General features: G+C 36.8%; 1 protein-coding gene across 2 annotated transcripts in view; it reads right to left on the bottom strand.

The window, feature by feature from the left end:
* Positions 1 to 11,223: 11,223 nt before the first annotated feature.
* The window catches only part of LOC113237061 (vigilin), a 29,044-nt gene continuing 23,245 nt past the window's right edge, over positions 11,224 to 17,022 (bottom strand). For both annotated transcript variants that reach the window (XM_026473316.1, XM_026473317.1), the window contains exons 13-17: positions 15,860 to 15,997; positions 15,001 to 15,095; positions 13,991 to 14,204; positions 12,496 to 12,708; positions 11,224 to 12,199 (exon numbers count right to left, since the gene is read on the bottom strand). In XM_026473316.1, the coding sequence (XP_026329101.1) occupies positions 11,945 to 12,199; positions 12,496 to 12,708; positions 13,991 to 14,204; positions 15,001 to 15,095; positions 15,860 to 15,997 (915 nt within the window). In that variant the 3' untranslated portion in view covers positions 11,224 to 11,944. The remainder of the gene's footprint in view (positions 12,200 to 12,495; positions 12,709 to 13,990; positions 14,205 to 15,000; positions 15,096 to 15,859; positions 15,998 to 17,022) is intronic.

Below are 17,022 nucleotides of genomic sequence, written 5' to 3'. Positions count from 1 at the left end.
AGAAAAAAATGGCTTCTTATATCAAACTGTATGATTGTTATTTGTTATTATTCAAATATTGATGAACTAAAATATTTTTTAGAACTTCGACAAATATGCGCGTCTATAGAATTAGATGACATTGTGTGTTACAAACAAATTTATAAATTAACGCTCCCTAATATAGGTAGATGGCGTTAATCCTAAACAAAATAAAAGACTAGTCGGCACCACAGACTACGGTCGGCACTATCCACTTGAGTTATTGATTCATTATGTGGTGGTGGTGGTGGGCGCCGAACTTAAAAAAAAAAATGATAAGAACTTGTAAGTTTCAAATTCTTACGATAGAAAAAACAGATTGGACCTAATATGGTTTGCACCACGTTTTGTGTTAACCTAGAAACAGTAATTCCGTATCAAATTACTATGAGGTAGTCAGTGAATATTACTCAGGTAGATTTTTTTAACGCACACACTCATCGCTAGCCAAGCCTTGACTCACGAGCTCGCGGGTGCCACATATAGAACACTACAAATTACCTACACCCAAACTCACAAGATCAGCATGGTAACCGTTTCGCCACGCAGGCAGTTAACACATACAGACGTTTTGCAGGTTTGAACGACCATCCTATAACGTAAATATTAACTCATACGATTTAAAAAAAAACGAAAGTGAACATAGTAAAGTTTTATTGTTGCACATAGGACTAAGACTTGTCCGAATCTGCAAACATAGGAATAAGTAAGCACGTACGTTAATAAATTCTTCCTTGTTGAAGCAAGGAAAAAGAAGGAAGAAAAAGCGGAAATAATCTATTAGACAAATTATTATTAATCTCAATTAACGTAGATGCTAAGGAATAAAATCTGTAAAATATGTATCTGTATTTTGACCAATTTATCTATTTTCTCCCTTTACTTAGGGAGAAATATTAAAAATCTTCCAAAAGGTGCACCTACTCGTACATACTTAAGCAAATTAGTATTTAAATGTATAGATTCCTCTCTAGTTTATGAGTTGTTATATTAAAAGGTCGATAATAATTTTAATTGTTATTTCCAGAAAACCCATATCAGAATATTTTAAGAGTGATCAATTCGAAAATTATTCAAAACTACGACGAAATACGTAATAGGACGTTTCTATGTCTTTTTTTCATTTTCTGGATGGTATACCGCTCGTAGCTGATTACCTAGGACCTACACAAACAACAACCTAGGACACAGAGAAATCCAGATCAGGAATTAGCATCATCATCATCATCAGCCTATCGCGGTCCACTGCTGGACATAGGCCTTCCCCAATGTGCGCCATTTCGCACGGTCCTTAGCTCGGCTAGCATCTCCGGCTTCGACGTTATGGTTCGACCATCGTGTGTTGCTCAATGAGGCGTGTACTGCGGCTCCGAAGGTCGCGCCGTATCATCTTCGCAATCTTCTTGTCGTGAGGTCTGACCGCTCTGACGAAGTGGCCCGAGTGTCTTCTCGTCGTTTAGTCATTAGCCGAAGAGTCTCAACCGAGAGTTTGGACTTCGTACCTGTACGCTGCAATCGGCAAAATTTGATGCCCTCTATCCTCAACGTTTCAACCACGTTTTGCAGGGCCTCGTCGACGTCATAAGTGGGTTCCAATTCAACGAATCTTTGCTCGAGAAGTTTCTGAAACTTAACGGCGCCCGCCATGATCTGGAGAGGATTAGGCCGGAGCGTGGATTCGTCAAGCGACGTCTTTCCAGTTTGAGATCGATATTCAGAGAGCCTCGTACAAGTCGGAGATCAGATCCGGTATTAAACCTGCTGACCACGTCTCTGAATATGTGCCGTTTATCCGCCACGATGAAGTCAATCTCATTTTTGGTCACAGCGTCGGGGCTTTGCCATGTCCACTTCCTTTGAGGCTGCTTCTTAAAGAACGAGTTCATCAAGAAGAGATATTCGAGATTCGTTGAGACTCTGGAGTCCCACTTTAGCGTTAAAGTCCCCCATCACAACGTTGAAATGGGCCTTAGTGGTGTTGTGTAAGGCTCTTGATATGTCCTCGTACATACCTTCCACTTCGTCATCTAAATGTGTCGAGGTCGGCGCGTAGACCTGTACAATCTTTAAACTATACCTTTTTGACAGCCGAAGTATAAGGTACGCTACCCTGGTCGACACACTAGAGATTTCCTCAATGTTACTAGAGAGGGCCCTGTTGACGAGGAATCCTACGCCTCCCTGGGATAGTTGATCACCTTCGCGGAAGTACAGGAGACGGCCCGAGTCCAGGGTTATGGTATCCTCTCCCTCTCTTCGGACTTCGCACAGCCCCAGAATAAGCCACCTTATGTTCTCTAGCTCCGCTATCAACTGTGCTAGGTGCTCATCAAATCTCAGAGTTCGTCCATTAAACGATGCCAGGGTCAGTTGTTTTAGGTAGCCTGAGGTAGTCTGGTGATCCTTAGCACCCCCTGCCCCGCCATTACCATGACCGCTACCGTGACCAGGAATAGCGAGGCGGCCCGAAACTTGGGGCCTTTCCTGTGTTGTGCCGTTCATTTGTGGGGTTTATGCCTATAATTTCCACACTGCGCATGCGGGTATGCGGGTTGGCGATCGCAGGAAATAGCACTTTTGAACAAATAGGACTGATTTATATTAATTTTGAATGTGGAAACCATACTTGGGTAAATGACATAATATGTATTATATTTTATGATCAAATTTCAGAAAAGTGCAAAATTTATCAGAAATAAATTCAAGTCTCGTATCATAAATGTGCTATTAAGAAAAACTTATAACATCAATGATTGTAGATGATATACGAACGCATGGTGTACTTTCAGGTATGAAATGTTTGTGAAAATATGAAATAAAATTTAAAAAAAAAACAAAAATAAATCATTCTTCTCAGGAGAATATGATCTACAAATAAGTTTCAATCGATGTGTCGATTTCAAGCGTAATTCGCTTACCTGCGACATAAAGTTATTTGATTTGAATGAACCAAAAACTTGTGTTAAAAAAATGTTTTAGTATGTTCAGATACCAGAAGCACATGTTATCCTACAGCGATAAGAACTTTGGATTCTATACCTAAAAACAATGATACTCTATAGCATACCCTGCTTGTTAGCTTTAGTAATAAGGAAAACATCCTAAAGAGCTCTAAAAGTAGAGTAAACCACTTCAAAGATAATATAGAGTCTAATGTAATGTAGAGTCTTCGATCTTCGATTCTAGTCTCTATCCGTGTCGGGGTTAGTGTGGTAGACTACGATCTGATCTTATTTTTATAAGTGAACAAATGCGCCGTCCATCTCACGTGATGGAAAGCGACGACGAGGCCGACGATGTACACACTTGACGACGTACAGCATGCACACTTAAATAATGTCTGTTCACTTTCTCCATGAAAAGGCCCAAGTTATAGCGTTCGGGGAACAAGTCTGCAGGTTTCAAATTCCACTCCTTTGCCGTTCGCCATAGAAATGTATATGGCGAACGGCAAAGGAGTGGAAGCGAAACGCTTCATGTGATCTTTGGAATGTCCACAACATTGGCGTGGAACCCCAATATTACTTATACTTCTAGTCTCACGAAGATGAAATGGTGCAGGCGGAATCAAATCATGCAATTCCATTGTACACTCTCCGTGACATATCCTAGAATACTGATAAGTAGGCGACTTTATGGTGGTGTCCAAGGCTCTGCATTTACCTTTACTAAATCCGGTCACCTATAAGCCTTTTGCCACGCTTAACGAATCCAGTGTGGCCAGTTGATATTTAGCAGACAGAATCATCCCATAGGTGGCAGCAATACCTACTCCATACATGACCGCGGACTTGTGCTTGGTATCTTTTGAAGGTCCTGTATTAAGTACTGTAACATATCCTATGGCTTGACACCGTTACGGTCCCCCGCTAATTAATTGGAAAACCCTTTCCTTATTTCGTACAATACCAGGTCGTAAATATTTTATAGCGTTCGGGAATTTCCAATACCCATAATTAATTAATTCAGAATCCATAACTAAATTAATTTACTGTGTGTACTATAGCAGTAGGTACTTGTAAAATGACGTCACTCGTTTTGAAAATGTGTAATGCACAATTGTTGAGTTGAGATTGACTTTACGATAGTTTAAAACGGAAAGAAAGTGGGCCATTTTTCGTGATTTCAAGTTTTGTCATTTTTGACTGCGAGAGAGATCATTATATCGTGGTCCTGCTGATTACGTGACTGTTATCTTGCATATCAAAAAGTAGGTGAGTAGATGAACTTGTTAAAATAAAATAAAACTAAAAACTAAGACTAGACAGTAGGTATTTATTATTAGCGTGGGAAGTAGATGCATGTGCGTGTGTGTGTTGTGGGTGTAGTGTTTGAATATGCGCCTATATAATGTGTAGGGGAAAGGTGTACGAGATGATCCTTGGAGGTCAGATGATCCTTTTCAATTGTAGCGAAACTAGTAACATCATCTAGATATTTTCACAATGTGCCCTCTCATCAGTCAATTCGTAATAGCGATGTGAGTGACGAGTTCATTTTTGTGGAAAAAAAAACAAAAATTAAGTGAGTTTGATCTAAGATAAAGTTGATTAAAATCTTAGGCAACTTCCATTCTAAGCAATCAATTTTAAGATTTTTGAGTTGGTAGCTTTGTATAAGTGGTAAGTTTGACAGCATACACGTTATTTTGCCGAACAAAAAATAAAAATAAGTAAATTGGGGCAAGATGATTATGGTTTTGGTGTACGAGATGTCCCGTGGGGATCATCTTGTACTGTATGTTATACTGTATATTGTATGTATGTATATATACTGTATATTGTTAACGGACTATATTTTGATTTGTATGTTTTTCTGAGTACTGAAACCTCTCAATTAAATAGCTTGCAACACGAATAAAATAGTAGAAGACTGGATTTCGTTTACATGATCGATCTCGATTAATAACAAATATAAATGTTTTTTCTTGTTTTAGAACAGGCCGCGTAATTGTAAAAGAAAAACCATTCGTGGTAGGTGGTCGGAAGACTATGATCTAAAGAACTAGAGGCGTAAAAAGTAAGACGCCACATAGATCGGCAAGTAAATAATTAGCAATAGGTACGCGTTATGTCATTAAAAAGACGGGCTAAAGGTGAAAATAAAGGGTCTGTCAGTTCAATGAAATATTTAGGTGAAATAAAAAACTGTTTTCATCGGGACAGGAAATTGAGCTCGTAAAGTACATTGTACAAGTACAAGAAATGGAGACGAGGATGGATATCAACTTGCCATAAAAAACAATATCGCCTACCTTTAGGTATCTGTAAGATATAAATTAATTAGGATTATTTGTTCTCGAAGTTCCGTAACTATTGTTTCATGTACCTAGATTACATAAGTGAGGACTTTGTTAAGTCTAAAAAGTTGTTTTTTTCATTTATTTCTACCAAAACCTAGAAATTTTCCTAAATAGACGCAAGGTGATCCCCTGGATCATCTTGCCCACACCCTCCCTTAGGATCATCTTGGACACCCCGATGTCCAAGATAATCTTTTAGTAGGGTTTTAAAAATATTAAAATATAATAATAAAAGAAAAAAAAATAAAACGTTTTTAGTAAGACAACATGTAAATAGATAAATTTTCTATCATTCAACGCTTTTACATCTGCTTTAAGCTGAATATCTTTTAAACTACCACCATTCTCCCTGAAGGGGATCATCTGGTACACCTTTCCCCTATGTATATATTTAAAGAAAAATAACAATAATGTGAACCAAATGGCACAATTTAATTTACAATTAAAATTAAGTCCTCACAGCAAAGATTAAGTAACCAGCTTAAAAGTATCTTCCGGCAATCAAATTTATTCAGTTCATAGATTTTGAGCCTATGTAGGAGCTTATTATAAAGATAGTGTCCAAGGCAACACAAGAACCTATGACTAAAAGCAGAATTAGGCACTATCTTTTATCGCTACGTGCGCGTCGCGACGTCAATGACGTCAGTCTCTTGATAAGGATTGCTAACTGTAACATTGATTGTCCAGAATTATTACCAAACCACACATTGACCTGTTGCAATAAATACGGCGACCATATTGCAAGTACCATTTGCGTACACTACACGTACCTGGTGCGCGCAATGAAACTCTTTAGGAATACATTATCAGATTATTTTGGTACATTTGTTAAGCACTTTATGTCAATTTCTAAATGTGGAAATCCATGGCATTTGAATACTATAATTAGGTATGTTAACAATAAATAATATAATATCCCATTTACATCTCATTGCTGGGCATTGAGTCTCTTCGAAGGAAATAGTTTATGATTCCAAAAGTGGTTTATATCGAATACCCTCTGGTTATGGACCCTGTCCATTCCAACCAAAAAGGGGTCAAAGTCATCGAAAAGAAATGGGGGGGGGGGGGTTGTGCGCATGAGACGTTATGTACAAGAGAGTGGAACCCACTGAGGCGGGTCGTGATGTACATTTTGTCTTTCCATAAATGGAATAATCCACATTACACAGACAGCACCTGTACTTACATAATACTTTCCTATTATGGATACTTAAATTACCTATGAAGTAAACATTTCACAACAAACAAGATATTTAGATAAATGTATAAAACTTACTATATGTTCGTAGGAAATGAAACATTTTTTTTTTTAAACTAAATCACGTATATTAGTTTTTTCATACAAACCAACGTTTCGACTCTTTACAGGTGCCATGGTCACGGCTTACTAAGATGGAAAAGTCGTCCAAAAAAAAAATAGTTTCACTTCCTATTTGTAACAATCACGAAAATCTAAGAACTCCTAATTAATATGTGTTTATGTAAAGTTTCTCACTATACAGTCATACTTACCAAACCGAGAAGCACTGTGTCTACTGTCAAAAACACGTTTGAAGTTGATCAATTAAAAAAATATCGATATTAGGAAGGTAGGGGGACACAAAACAGAAAAAATAGCACGTTGTTTGTAAGCCAAAAAATTTTGGGAACTTCTGGTTCAGACCATGGTGTACCTATGTTACTCTAATGCGAGGTCTTTTACACATCTTTAAAAAGTTCTTTTGCTAACCAAAAATCGTGCAATATATTCACATAAACATACTAAAGAAATAGCCTCCTTAAAAAAAAAAATTACAGGTAAAAAGGTCGACATGTCCTTTTTATAGATCACTCCATCATCACTGCGAGCACTGGGTACAGGTCGCTCATTCTACGCCAAACCGGACGTTTTTCGGCAAAAAATTATTGTTGATAATTCCGATTTTTTTTTTCATTTTGCAGGCGCATTCTATGCATGAATATCGGATGCGATATTTCGCAGTTTGTTTTAAAAGATATTGTTGTACGACTTGTTCAAACTTCTGTATCGTCGAAGCCATAGCTGTGAAAAGAAGTGTAATAATAGGTCAATTTTGAAGATCTTGAGCAATTCCATTTTGTGGTGTATTTAAAATTTGGGATTGATTTATTTTTCATTTTATTATAAGTTATTTAGTATAAACAAGTTATTAAAACAATAATTTACAATAAAATTCGTTTTTTCCCTCATCAAGTCATTAACTTTAAATTTTTGAAAATATACCGAACTGTTCTAAAAAAAAAATAATTGAAAATTGAAAGTGGAGCACAAAATAATAAAAGTATTTTTTTCACAAAATATCCAATGTACACTTTGTATACCTAAGGGACAAGGACCGTCTTGTCCTACAGGACTTTCCTTCAAAACCGTAACGCAATAATGCTCACATCACTTCTTGACGGTAGAAATAGGTAAGGTGGCAGTACTTCCCTGGACGAACTCTTTCACAAGGAGTACTACAGCTACTAAAAACATTTATTTATGGGAAGACGAAACTTTTTTCTGCAAAGTTTACAGAGTCGTAGCACTAAAGTTGTTTATTTTCGAGTTCATTAAAAATAATGATTGATTTCAAAAAGTGTTAAAAGGATTTTCGTTTAATTAAAATAACCCTTCGCAGCAATGATATTATACTCTGCTTCGCAGAGTGTCACGTGGAGCAGTGCAAAAACAACTACTTTCCTTATTAACGTTCTTGGAGTTCTCAAAAATCAGTTACATAAATGTTTATATGTCAAGTTGAATTTCTTTCTTGAATGAATTTGAATCTGTTTAAACAACTGGAATAAAAATGTGAATGATCAGTAAAGTATTTATAATTTTTCATTCCATTTTCTTGTCGTATTCTTTGGTACATGTATGCAGATGTGACATTACGCATGATATTACCATCTCTTAAAACCGTCGTGGACAACATTCGGTAAGTATTCCGCAAGACAGGACTATGAGTCAGAATTGAGATTTCTACATCGGTAATTATCTCACCGTATGTACCGAACACATACGTATGTTTACGGCAACATGATCTACTTACGCTCTCTTTAATCTTTGTACGTAAAAATGTCACACGGGAAAGATAATTAAAATAGGGCACGTATTGTTCGCCGCTTTTTGAATCTGAGTCTCTGACCCCGAACGACTGTGCCATTGGCGGGGAGTACCGCCTGTCCCATTTAAAAATTTAAAAGTAATCTTTAACATCTTGCAGGTTGTATAGATCGATATTAGAAATAAATATTGTGAATGATAAATGTGTGCAAATGTTTATTTATTATAGTGGTTACACGATGACTTTTAGCAGCGATGCAAACACGCGATTACATCGCTACACTTGCGATTTATAAGCGTTTACATCGACGTAAACGCGCGACTGCATCGATACAAACACGCTTGTATGGATTTGATTTTTTTTAAACGTTTGTATCGATGCAGTCGCGGGTTTGCATCGCTGCTTAAAGTCGCGCGTGTGTGTAAAGGTAGACGATCAGCTACTGCACCGCGTTTGCATCGCTAAGTCGCCGTGTGTAACGCTCTTAGGGTCGTATTCCAGAACTGTACTCAATGCTCAAGTCAGGATTTGAGCAGACTTGAGTATGATTTCTAGTGCTTTGAATCATACTCAAGTCCTGACTTGAGCAGACTTGAGTATGCTTTCAAGCACTGGAAATACGATCCTAACGGCAAGGACTTGAGTATGATTTTCAGTGCTCACTGCAATACGCAAGTCCTAACTTGAGTATTGAGTAGAGTTCTGGAATACGACTTTTAGAGTTTCTGCTCATGCTGCTCAGGGCAATTTGCCTTACGAATGAGTAGCAGATTTTAATCAATAACGATCTCATGTGTACTTTGGTTACCTGTGAAATAAAGATACATTTAACTTTGAGTTGTGTTGGGCTCACGTGCGAACGAAGACTGCAGAGATGGAAAAACAATTCTCTTGATTTTTCATAAAAATAATTCGTAATCAACGTTTGCCGGCACAATAAACAATATTTTTTGTACGGTAATGATAAGAAAGCAATTTGTGAATTTCAATCAACTGTATTTATAAACAAAATTGATATCATGATGTAACGAGTGCCGCTAATTTATTATTCACGTACGTTTTCACGCATCACAAAGTGGGTTCATAAATTGAAGTGGCACGGGGCGGACGTGTTTAAAAATGCACACAGATCCATTGATCTTCTTTCCCTGTATAATGGATATGGAGTGAAATAAACGGATACTACAAGGAGGAAAAACAATTGACCTTCAGGAGTAGACTCCGGGTATTTATTTTAAATGTTATTATAACACAAGTGAACTATAAATTTAGCAATTTCCACACACATATACAGTTTTTTTTAAATGAGTCAGTAATAGGGAAATCGAAATCCGAAACCATAGAAGATACAAGGAAACTGTCTTAGGAACCATATAGACTTTTTTTGTAAAAACAATTTTGACACAGTTAATTTTTTGGCCAAGTGTGAGTTGTTCATAAAAATGAATAAAATTGATCAAATTTTTTAGTACCGATCGTCCCAGTTTGGAAAAAATATTGGGACAGCAGAAGTAGCGTCAAATAAAAAAAACATATAAAACATACAATTAATAACATTTTATTAAATTATTAATACAAAGATCGGACACTCAGAAAAATTCTTTCGATCTGGCCGGATTCGAACAGACGTCTTCTAGCTTACCGTGCCAGACGCTATACCAACTAAGCCACGGAACGTACCAGCGGACCTCACGAATTTTTCTATGTGTTTGCGTCGTGTCTTTGTATTACCTATGTATACCTCAGTATTAGAAACATAAATTAATTATTAATTCTACCTTGAATATAATTTCATTCTAAATTAATTCGTTCGTTAATATTGTTTTGTTATATTAACGTAATATTTTTTTTACGATACTAAGTGACTTTTTACTATAACACTGGTATAGGGTCAAGAGTACGTCAAGCTTGATACTTAAGGTTTAAATCAAACTCTGTCACTTACGATAAGATCGGTCCAAAGTGTCAAGCTTGACATGCTCTTGACTGTACGTAGCTGAAATTCTCTAATTAGAAACCGAAACTTATGTTGTCTGTGCAATAAAAAGGGTAAAGGATATTTATGTTTTTTAGGTTCCCGAAGATAACAGAGGTAATGGAATAAATATGACACATGACGACGGCACACATTTGACATATTTAAGCATTGGGAGTTTTTATGCTGGTTGATGTGATAGCCAAATAAAAGGACCCTTATATATTATTCATGTAAAAGATTTTATTAATATTTCAAACACAATTTACTATGTACATTACATTGTAAAAATATTCATTCTTGTCTTATTATTTACTGATTCATTTATTGTTATAGGCAACACTTATAAAACACAGTATAGTAAAAATCATACCATAACGATGATACCATATTGATGATAGAAAATTATTATGAAAAAATAGACAAATCCATTATAATTTAAAACAATAAGTACATTGTAATTATGCACTCAATAATGCACGATAAACATATTCCTGCTATAAATATCGAAGTAATTAACAACTTAGTCAAATGGCATTCTTCATAGAATTTTATTATTATTAAAATTCATTAAAATAACGATGTGGCGTTAATTAATTATTAAACCATCGATCAGCCTAATTTCATTGCAGTATTAAAATTAGTACAACGGAAATGCAGCTTTTTCACTGGACACATAAACCTATCTAAATTACTAACACCTTTAACAGATCCACTAAATCAGAAAACTAATGTCACAATCATTGTTTTCGTTCACGTTATTTTAGGTACATTGTGCTTCGAAATAAATAAAGTATGTACCTGTTGCAGGTGGATACACCGTAGCTGCGCAGTAAAAATAGGCCGAACGATCCCCTCGCACAGTAAGACGTGCGGATCAAGAAAACATAATTATTTTATTACAGCGTACCCCGTTCTATACTACGAACAGACTTAAAAATATGTATATGTATGTATGCATATAATCACACGCCCTCGGCACGTATATCATAGATGCTAAGAGGCACGAGAGGGCGTCTATAGGGAAGACTGGAGCACTAGACTAAATAATACTTACGCAGACAAAGTATCGACAATTCCGAGATGAAAAAATAATAACGCTCGGGGAGATCTGCCAACTACATGTGATTGCGATAGTGTCGCCATCTATGAAGCCTATTTCCGAACTTGTATGTTACAATTTCATATAAAGTATTGGATTTGTCGGTAATAAACATGCAATGTTTTTACAAAATCGTTTAAAAAATCAATTAAACCTGCACTTTTCTTAGGTAATAAATATACGAATTTAAAGATTAGTTAGGCGATAGTTTTCAAAAGGAAGCGAATAGTACAGAAGCAACGTGACGTTACGGACATGGCGGGACACGTTTCTTCTATATGTTGAATACTCTCGCAGTAAATTACAATTCATAGCTGTCATATGGCTAATATTCTAAGTAATTTGAGTAAAAAAAAATAAAACGTAGAATACGTCACACGACAGATGTGTTACAGCGAGAGTACCGATAGTATAGGAAAGGGAAAGTGTAGATCTACGTAGATATTATTCGGTCTCACGTGCGTGGGGGTTTAGCGGCGAGGGCCCCAAACAGAAGGGGCGGACGCAGCGGGGGCAGGGGCGCGGTTTGCTCCCGGCATTGTGGGGAATTCGTGTGTCGAGGCCGTGTCTGGGGCGCGTTGTTCCCACGGCCCGCCCTTTACCACGAAACCAGCAGCGGGCGCGCCCGTCGCGTTGGCGTTGGACGAGTCCCCTCCACTTAACTCGCCGAAATCGCCAAGAGATGGCGCCGCTGGCCTTTGGTAGCGGTCTACTACATCTTGTAACTGTTGGCAACATTAGAATAAACATGACTATGTTATTTTTTAAATATATCTCTATATCACGCCCACTAAAATAATAATCTAAAAGTATTTAGTTCTTCAATCGGCAAGAGCAATTTTACGTACAATATATTAATTAGGTTACTCACATACAAATCGTAAATGACAAAATTATTTTTGAAGACAAGGATGTCGTGTATTCGAACCGCAGGCTTCTTTGTGTTACCTGGTAGTGAATTTTCAGAAATCTAAAAAAAAATCAGATTGTGCTAGGGAAAAAAAGATAGCAGATAACTTACATATTCCTCAGCTAAATTGAGGAGATGATCCTTAGCGTCTAGTACATTATCTTCATCCCCAGTGATGACCACGAGGCTGTCATCCTGGTTCTTGGGGAAGCGGATGTCGACCTTGAAATCGTCCATGATTTTGCGAATATTCTTGCCGCGCAGTCCGATCAGCCGCCTATGCACGCGAGAATCGATGTCTACTTCTTCGCGGCATTGACTGTTCTGTGTTTACAAATAGGTATTTTTTGGGTTATAATTGATATAAACAACAGTATCAATGTACTTATTTACTAAGTGTGACATGACAACATTTGCACAACGTTTTCATAAGTATATTCTATATTTGTTTCTTGCGTGCGTTTGTTTAATTTTTACAAAGTAATGAACTTATATCATTTTGAGTTAATATCGCCATCCAGTTCGGTAAAAGCTGAGCGTCTTTTGCATAGAACAGTAAAAGACTAATAAGGCTTGGCGTCGTGAAAAATTAGCTTTCACTTTTAGTCATAAACATGCTTGTGACTAAATAATAGAAAAGTTAAATGATTTTTAAACGTTTTTTTAGTAAAAATAGATAGCGGTACATACATTTATGTCAGCACTGACTTTATTTCAGGTAGTATTAAAATTTGTGCGTGTATTTTTTACCAACATTTAAAAATTCTCCAAATTCGAAAATCGCCTCCAGTGCAACAGAACAAGATACGTCAATGTGTAGCTTGATGTGCTAGCGTGTGCACTAAAATTCTCCAATTTGATCATTCTTTCTCTGGACTCTTCATATGACAAGGTATACTCATAGACATATTTAAAGGAGCGCAAAAAAGATTGAATTTTGATAACAATGTTCATATGATTGTTAATTACTGGGTACATATACCAGAACGCTTAATCGAAATCAAAACACGATTGAAGTCATTGTTTTTTCAATTTAAACATTCTGGTATGTGTGGCCAATAGTGAATGTGAATAGTGTTATCTTAATTCACCTATAAATAGGTGCATGAGTGTATTATAAATTATCTACTACAAAATCTTCGCGGCACTACTTGTTAACTCCTACAAAACGGATTATGAAATCTAAATTTATTATTATTGTTATTGAATTATACTTGGATGACAAAAATCCGTGGTGTAGTGATCCATTTAGGTCTTTCAGGTATTCTCGATCTAAGATGTTTAAATTAAAATAATGTAATGATAAATGTATTCAAAGTATATTTACAAAGAGCAATCCCTAGAGTTTCTTGCTCATTTATCTTAGGGAAATTTGCCTTACGAATGAGCAGTAGAGTTTTATCATTATGAGATTTCAAGTGTAATTTGTTTACCCATGAAGCAAAGATTTACTTTACTTTGACTTTATTGTTATTCATATTTGTTCATTTCATTTGATTTTTATTGACTGCAGTATAGTTTCTTAGTCGAGTACCATTGTAAGTGTATATACATTTCTACACTATATATAAAACTACAATTTTGCTATAATATAGTTACAACTTACAAGTTGATCGACAATTGCCATAATCGCTTGCTTGGCCTGATGCGCCTTATCTTCGTAACCCTGGATGGTGATGATGTCGTCATCGGGTTCCCCGCGCTTTGGAAGGTTAATTTGAACTCCGTAGTCTGTCCGGATCTTAGTGATCACGGATCCACCTTTGCCGATCACCAATGGATGGTACTCAGGGTCTACTTTGAATTTTAGCTCAAATGACCTATTGACAAATACAAATATTTTATGTAGCTGTATATAATATGTCTTAACTACTCTAGCTTAAGAAATGAAGAATGAATTTATGATGACCTCCGTAGTTGAGTAGCTTGTATACCGGTTTTGATGGTGTCGCCATCTCCGAGGTCTCGGATTCGAAACCCGGACGGATCAATGTAGAAAAAGTTACTATATTGTTTCGGGTCTGAGTGTTTGTGGTACCGTCGTTATTTCAGATTTCCATAACAAAAGTGCTTCTTTGGAATCAGAGCAACGTATGTTGTCTAATATTTATTTATTTAGGTGAAAACCAAAGGTTAGAAAAAGGTGTTTCACATTATATAGACACATGTATAGACATAGCTACAGGGAGCAACATAGTTGCTAAAACCACCAAATAGTATTTGATTATTTTCCATTTCCAGATTTCCGGAAATGGTTTTACTGCATCGTAGGACAAACTACTGACTTAGGAAGTCGAAGTTGGATTTTAAAGTAATTGTAATGGTGCCATGTAAAAAAATGCAGTAGATAACTGACAGCCTTGTTGACGTTCAGTCAATGTGACCGTCAAATCTATTATGCGGGACGCAGTGCGGTCTCTAAAGCTAAGGAGGGGCGCAGAGTGACCATTCTCGTTACTTTTTTATTCTCTGCTTTGGTAAAAGGTCAGTTATCATTGGTGATAACTTTGCAATAAAGTGAAAGGGCTGTGCACGCGCAGATACGTAAGTTACTGGCACTATTCACAAATATTCACACAGGCACTTAAAAATTCTTAAACTAGTGACATCTCTTACCTGAGGGCTCTGTCTTCTTTCTCCTTTTCCATGTCGACGATCTTTTCGAGGAGGGCTTGTTTGGCTTTCTCGACATTGGTTGGAGTACCGGTCACCTTAAACACATATATTTACAGTTTACTATGTGTTCGAAATATAACATATACAAAACTTTCAGAGCTTCTATATGAAATTACAGACTGCTGGACCACTCTGGTATTTTCAAGGAGAGATGTTATTAATCTATGTAAAATAAAAAACAAAATGCAAAGGCTCTGGCCTTTTGAAGAAAAAAAACGGCATTATTTTGAGGAGTTCACTAGTAGTAGATTTCACTAAATGTGCCGATGTGTGTAAATGTGCCATTAACAATACTGCTCTCGGATTGAAAAACCGGCATCACTAACATTTTTTCATACATATAAACATAATGAAAAGACCATACTTTATGGCTTCAAAGGGTTTTTGTATATATTTTCCGAGATGCCAGTTTCAGATTTTGAAATTGGATGATTTAATTTCGCCTTCCCCTTTCTATCATCGGAAGACCAGACGTAAGCTGGGACAGGACTCCTTCACTCGCTCGAGGTTACGCGATAAGTGCCTACCGATGAGTGTATCGCCGACAGTGCAAGCGCTCAGACAAATCTTTTATTTACATTACAATCTTTGTACAACCACAGCATTCGGTTCCGCACGACTGCACACGGCGGGCAACGTTATTTTCACCTCTCTGAGCGCGTGCTTAGGTTCCATCCATTTCCATCAGTGAGATAGTGTGTAATAATGAGTAGAGAGTAAATGTATACTTCTTTTTTTATTAAAATTTTATCTATACGTTTTTTAGACTTATGAAGCGATTTACTAAGAGTTTTCATACCTTGACTATGTCGCTAGTGTCGTCATTAGGGGGCAGGAGTATGTGTACGTCGTAAGTCTGCATGAGCTCGCGCCTCTTCTGGCCGGCAAGTAATTTGTGCAGCTCGTTCGGCACTTCCACGTCGATCGTTATTGGCACCTATAAAAAAAATACACACTTTACCGGTCCGTCTCTGTTAATGAGCAACGTAGCTGAACACTCATGTGTCACATTTTTCAGTCATAAATGAAAGAAGAATGGTTCAAACTGTTTAATGTTTTGTATTGACCTTTCGTCGTCACTTCAGATAAACCTACAAGCTTTAGAGGCAGTCATTTTGACAATCTACCGCTATCTTGTCACAGTTCTTAAATAGAAGACCATGTGCTTTATGAAAGGATCTTTTATGCATTTGCCATGTCTTACAGAAGAAGCGAATATAACAATAAATAAACATTTCTTATTTTCATATATTTATATTTTGCAGTAGAGTTCCTTGTGAAAGAGTTCAGCCAGTGTAGTACTGCCACCTTACCTATTTCTGCCGCCAAGCAGTAATGTCAGCATTACTGTGTTCCGGTTTTGAAGGGTAAGAATGTTGGTGAAATTACAGGCACATGGGACTTGTCAACTTGTCTCAGGGTGACGGGCGCAGTGGCAGTGCCCCTCAGATCTTTGTGATTTAAAGCTCTTAATTGCCATTCAGCATTTGCCATGCAACTGTTATGGACAGGCGTGTAGCTTACCAGCAGGCGTGCGATTTGTTCATCCCGTTACTAGATATTATAAAAAATACATATTTTTCAGTTGCCAAGAGTGGTAGCCACGTTGAGGCAACAGACACTGGTTCGAGTCCAGTCGGATCGAAGGAATTTTTCTTTATGTTTATTCGCTTTTTGTATCAATGATAATAACAAACTACAGGCTTACCGCTTATCTGAGTCGCTTCCTGTGGTATGGTGGAGTGACAGTTTACGTAACAGTTACATCGCGATGCACACGGGCTAATTTCAACAAGATATTTCTGACGATATCTCAATAGCAAATTGTTGAAAAAACCTACCAAATTAATCAATTGTTGTAATGTGAAACGATAATAATAAAAAACAAATAATTGAAATTAGTAGACTAAACGTACTTTTTCAAACAACTTATAATATGATCAGAAAAATGTTATTTAAATT

The sequence above is a fragment of the Hyposmocoma kahamanoa genome, unplaced genomic scaffold (genome assembly GCF_003589595.1).
Source record: "Hyposmocoma kahamanoa isolate Upper Pololo Valley unplaced genomic scaffold, ASM358959v1 93, whole genome shotgun sequence".
Lineage (NCBI taxonomy): Eukaryota > Metazoa > Arthropoda > Insecta > Lepidoptera > Cosmopterigidae > Hyposmocoma > Hyposmocoma kahamanoa.
This window is presented reverse-complemented; position numbering and strand designations above follow the sequence as displayed.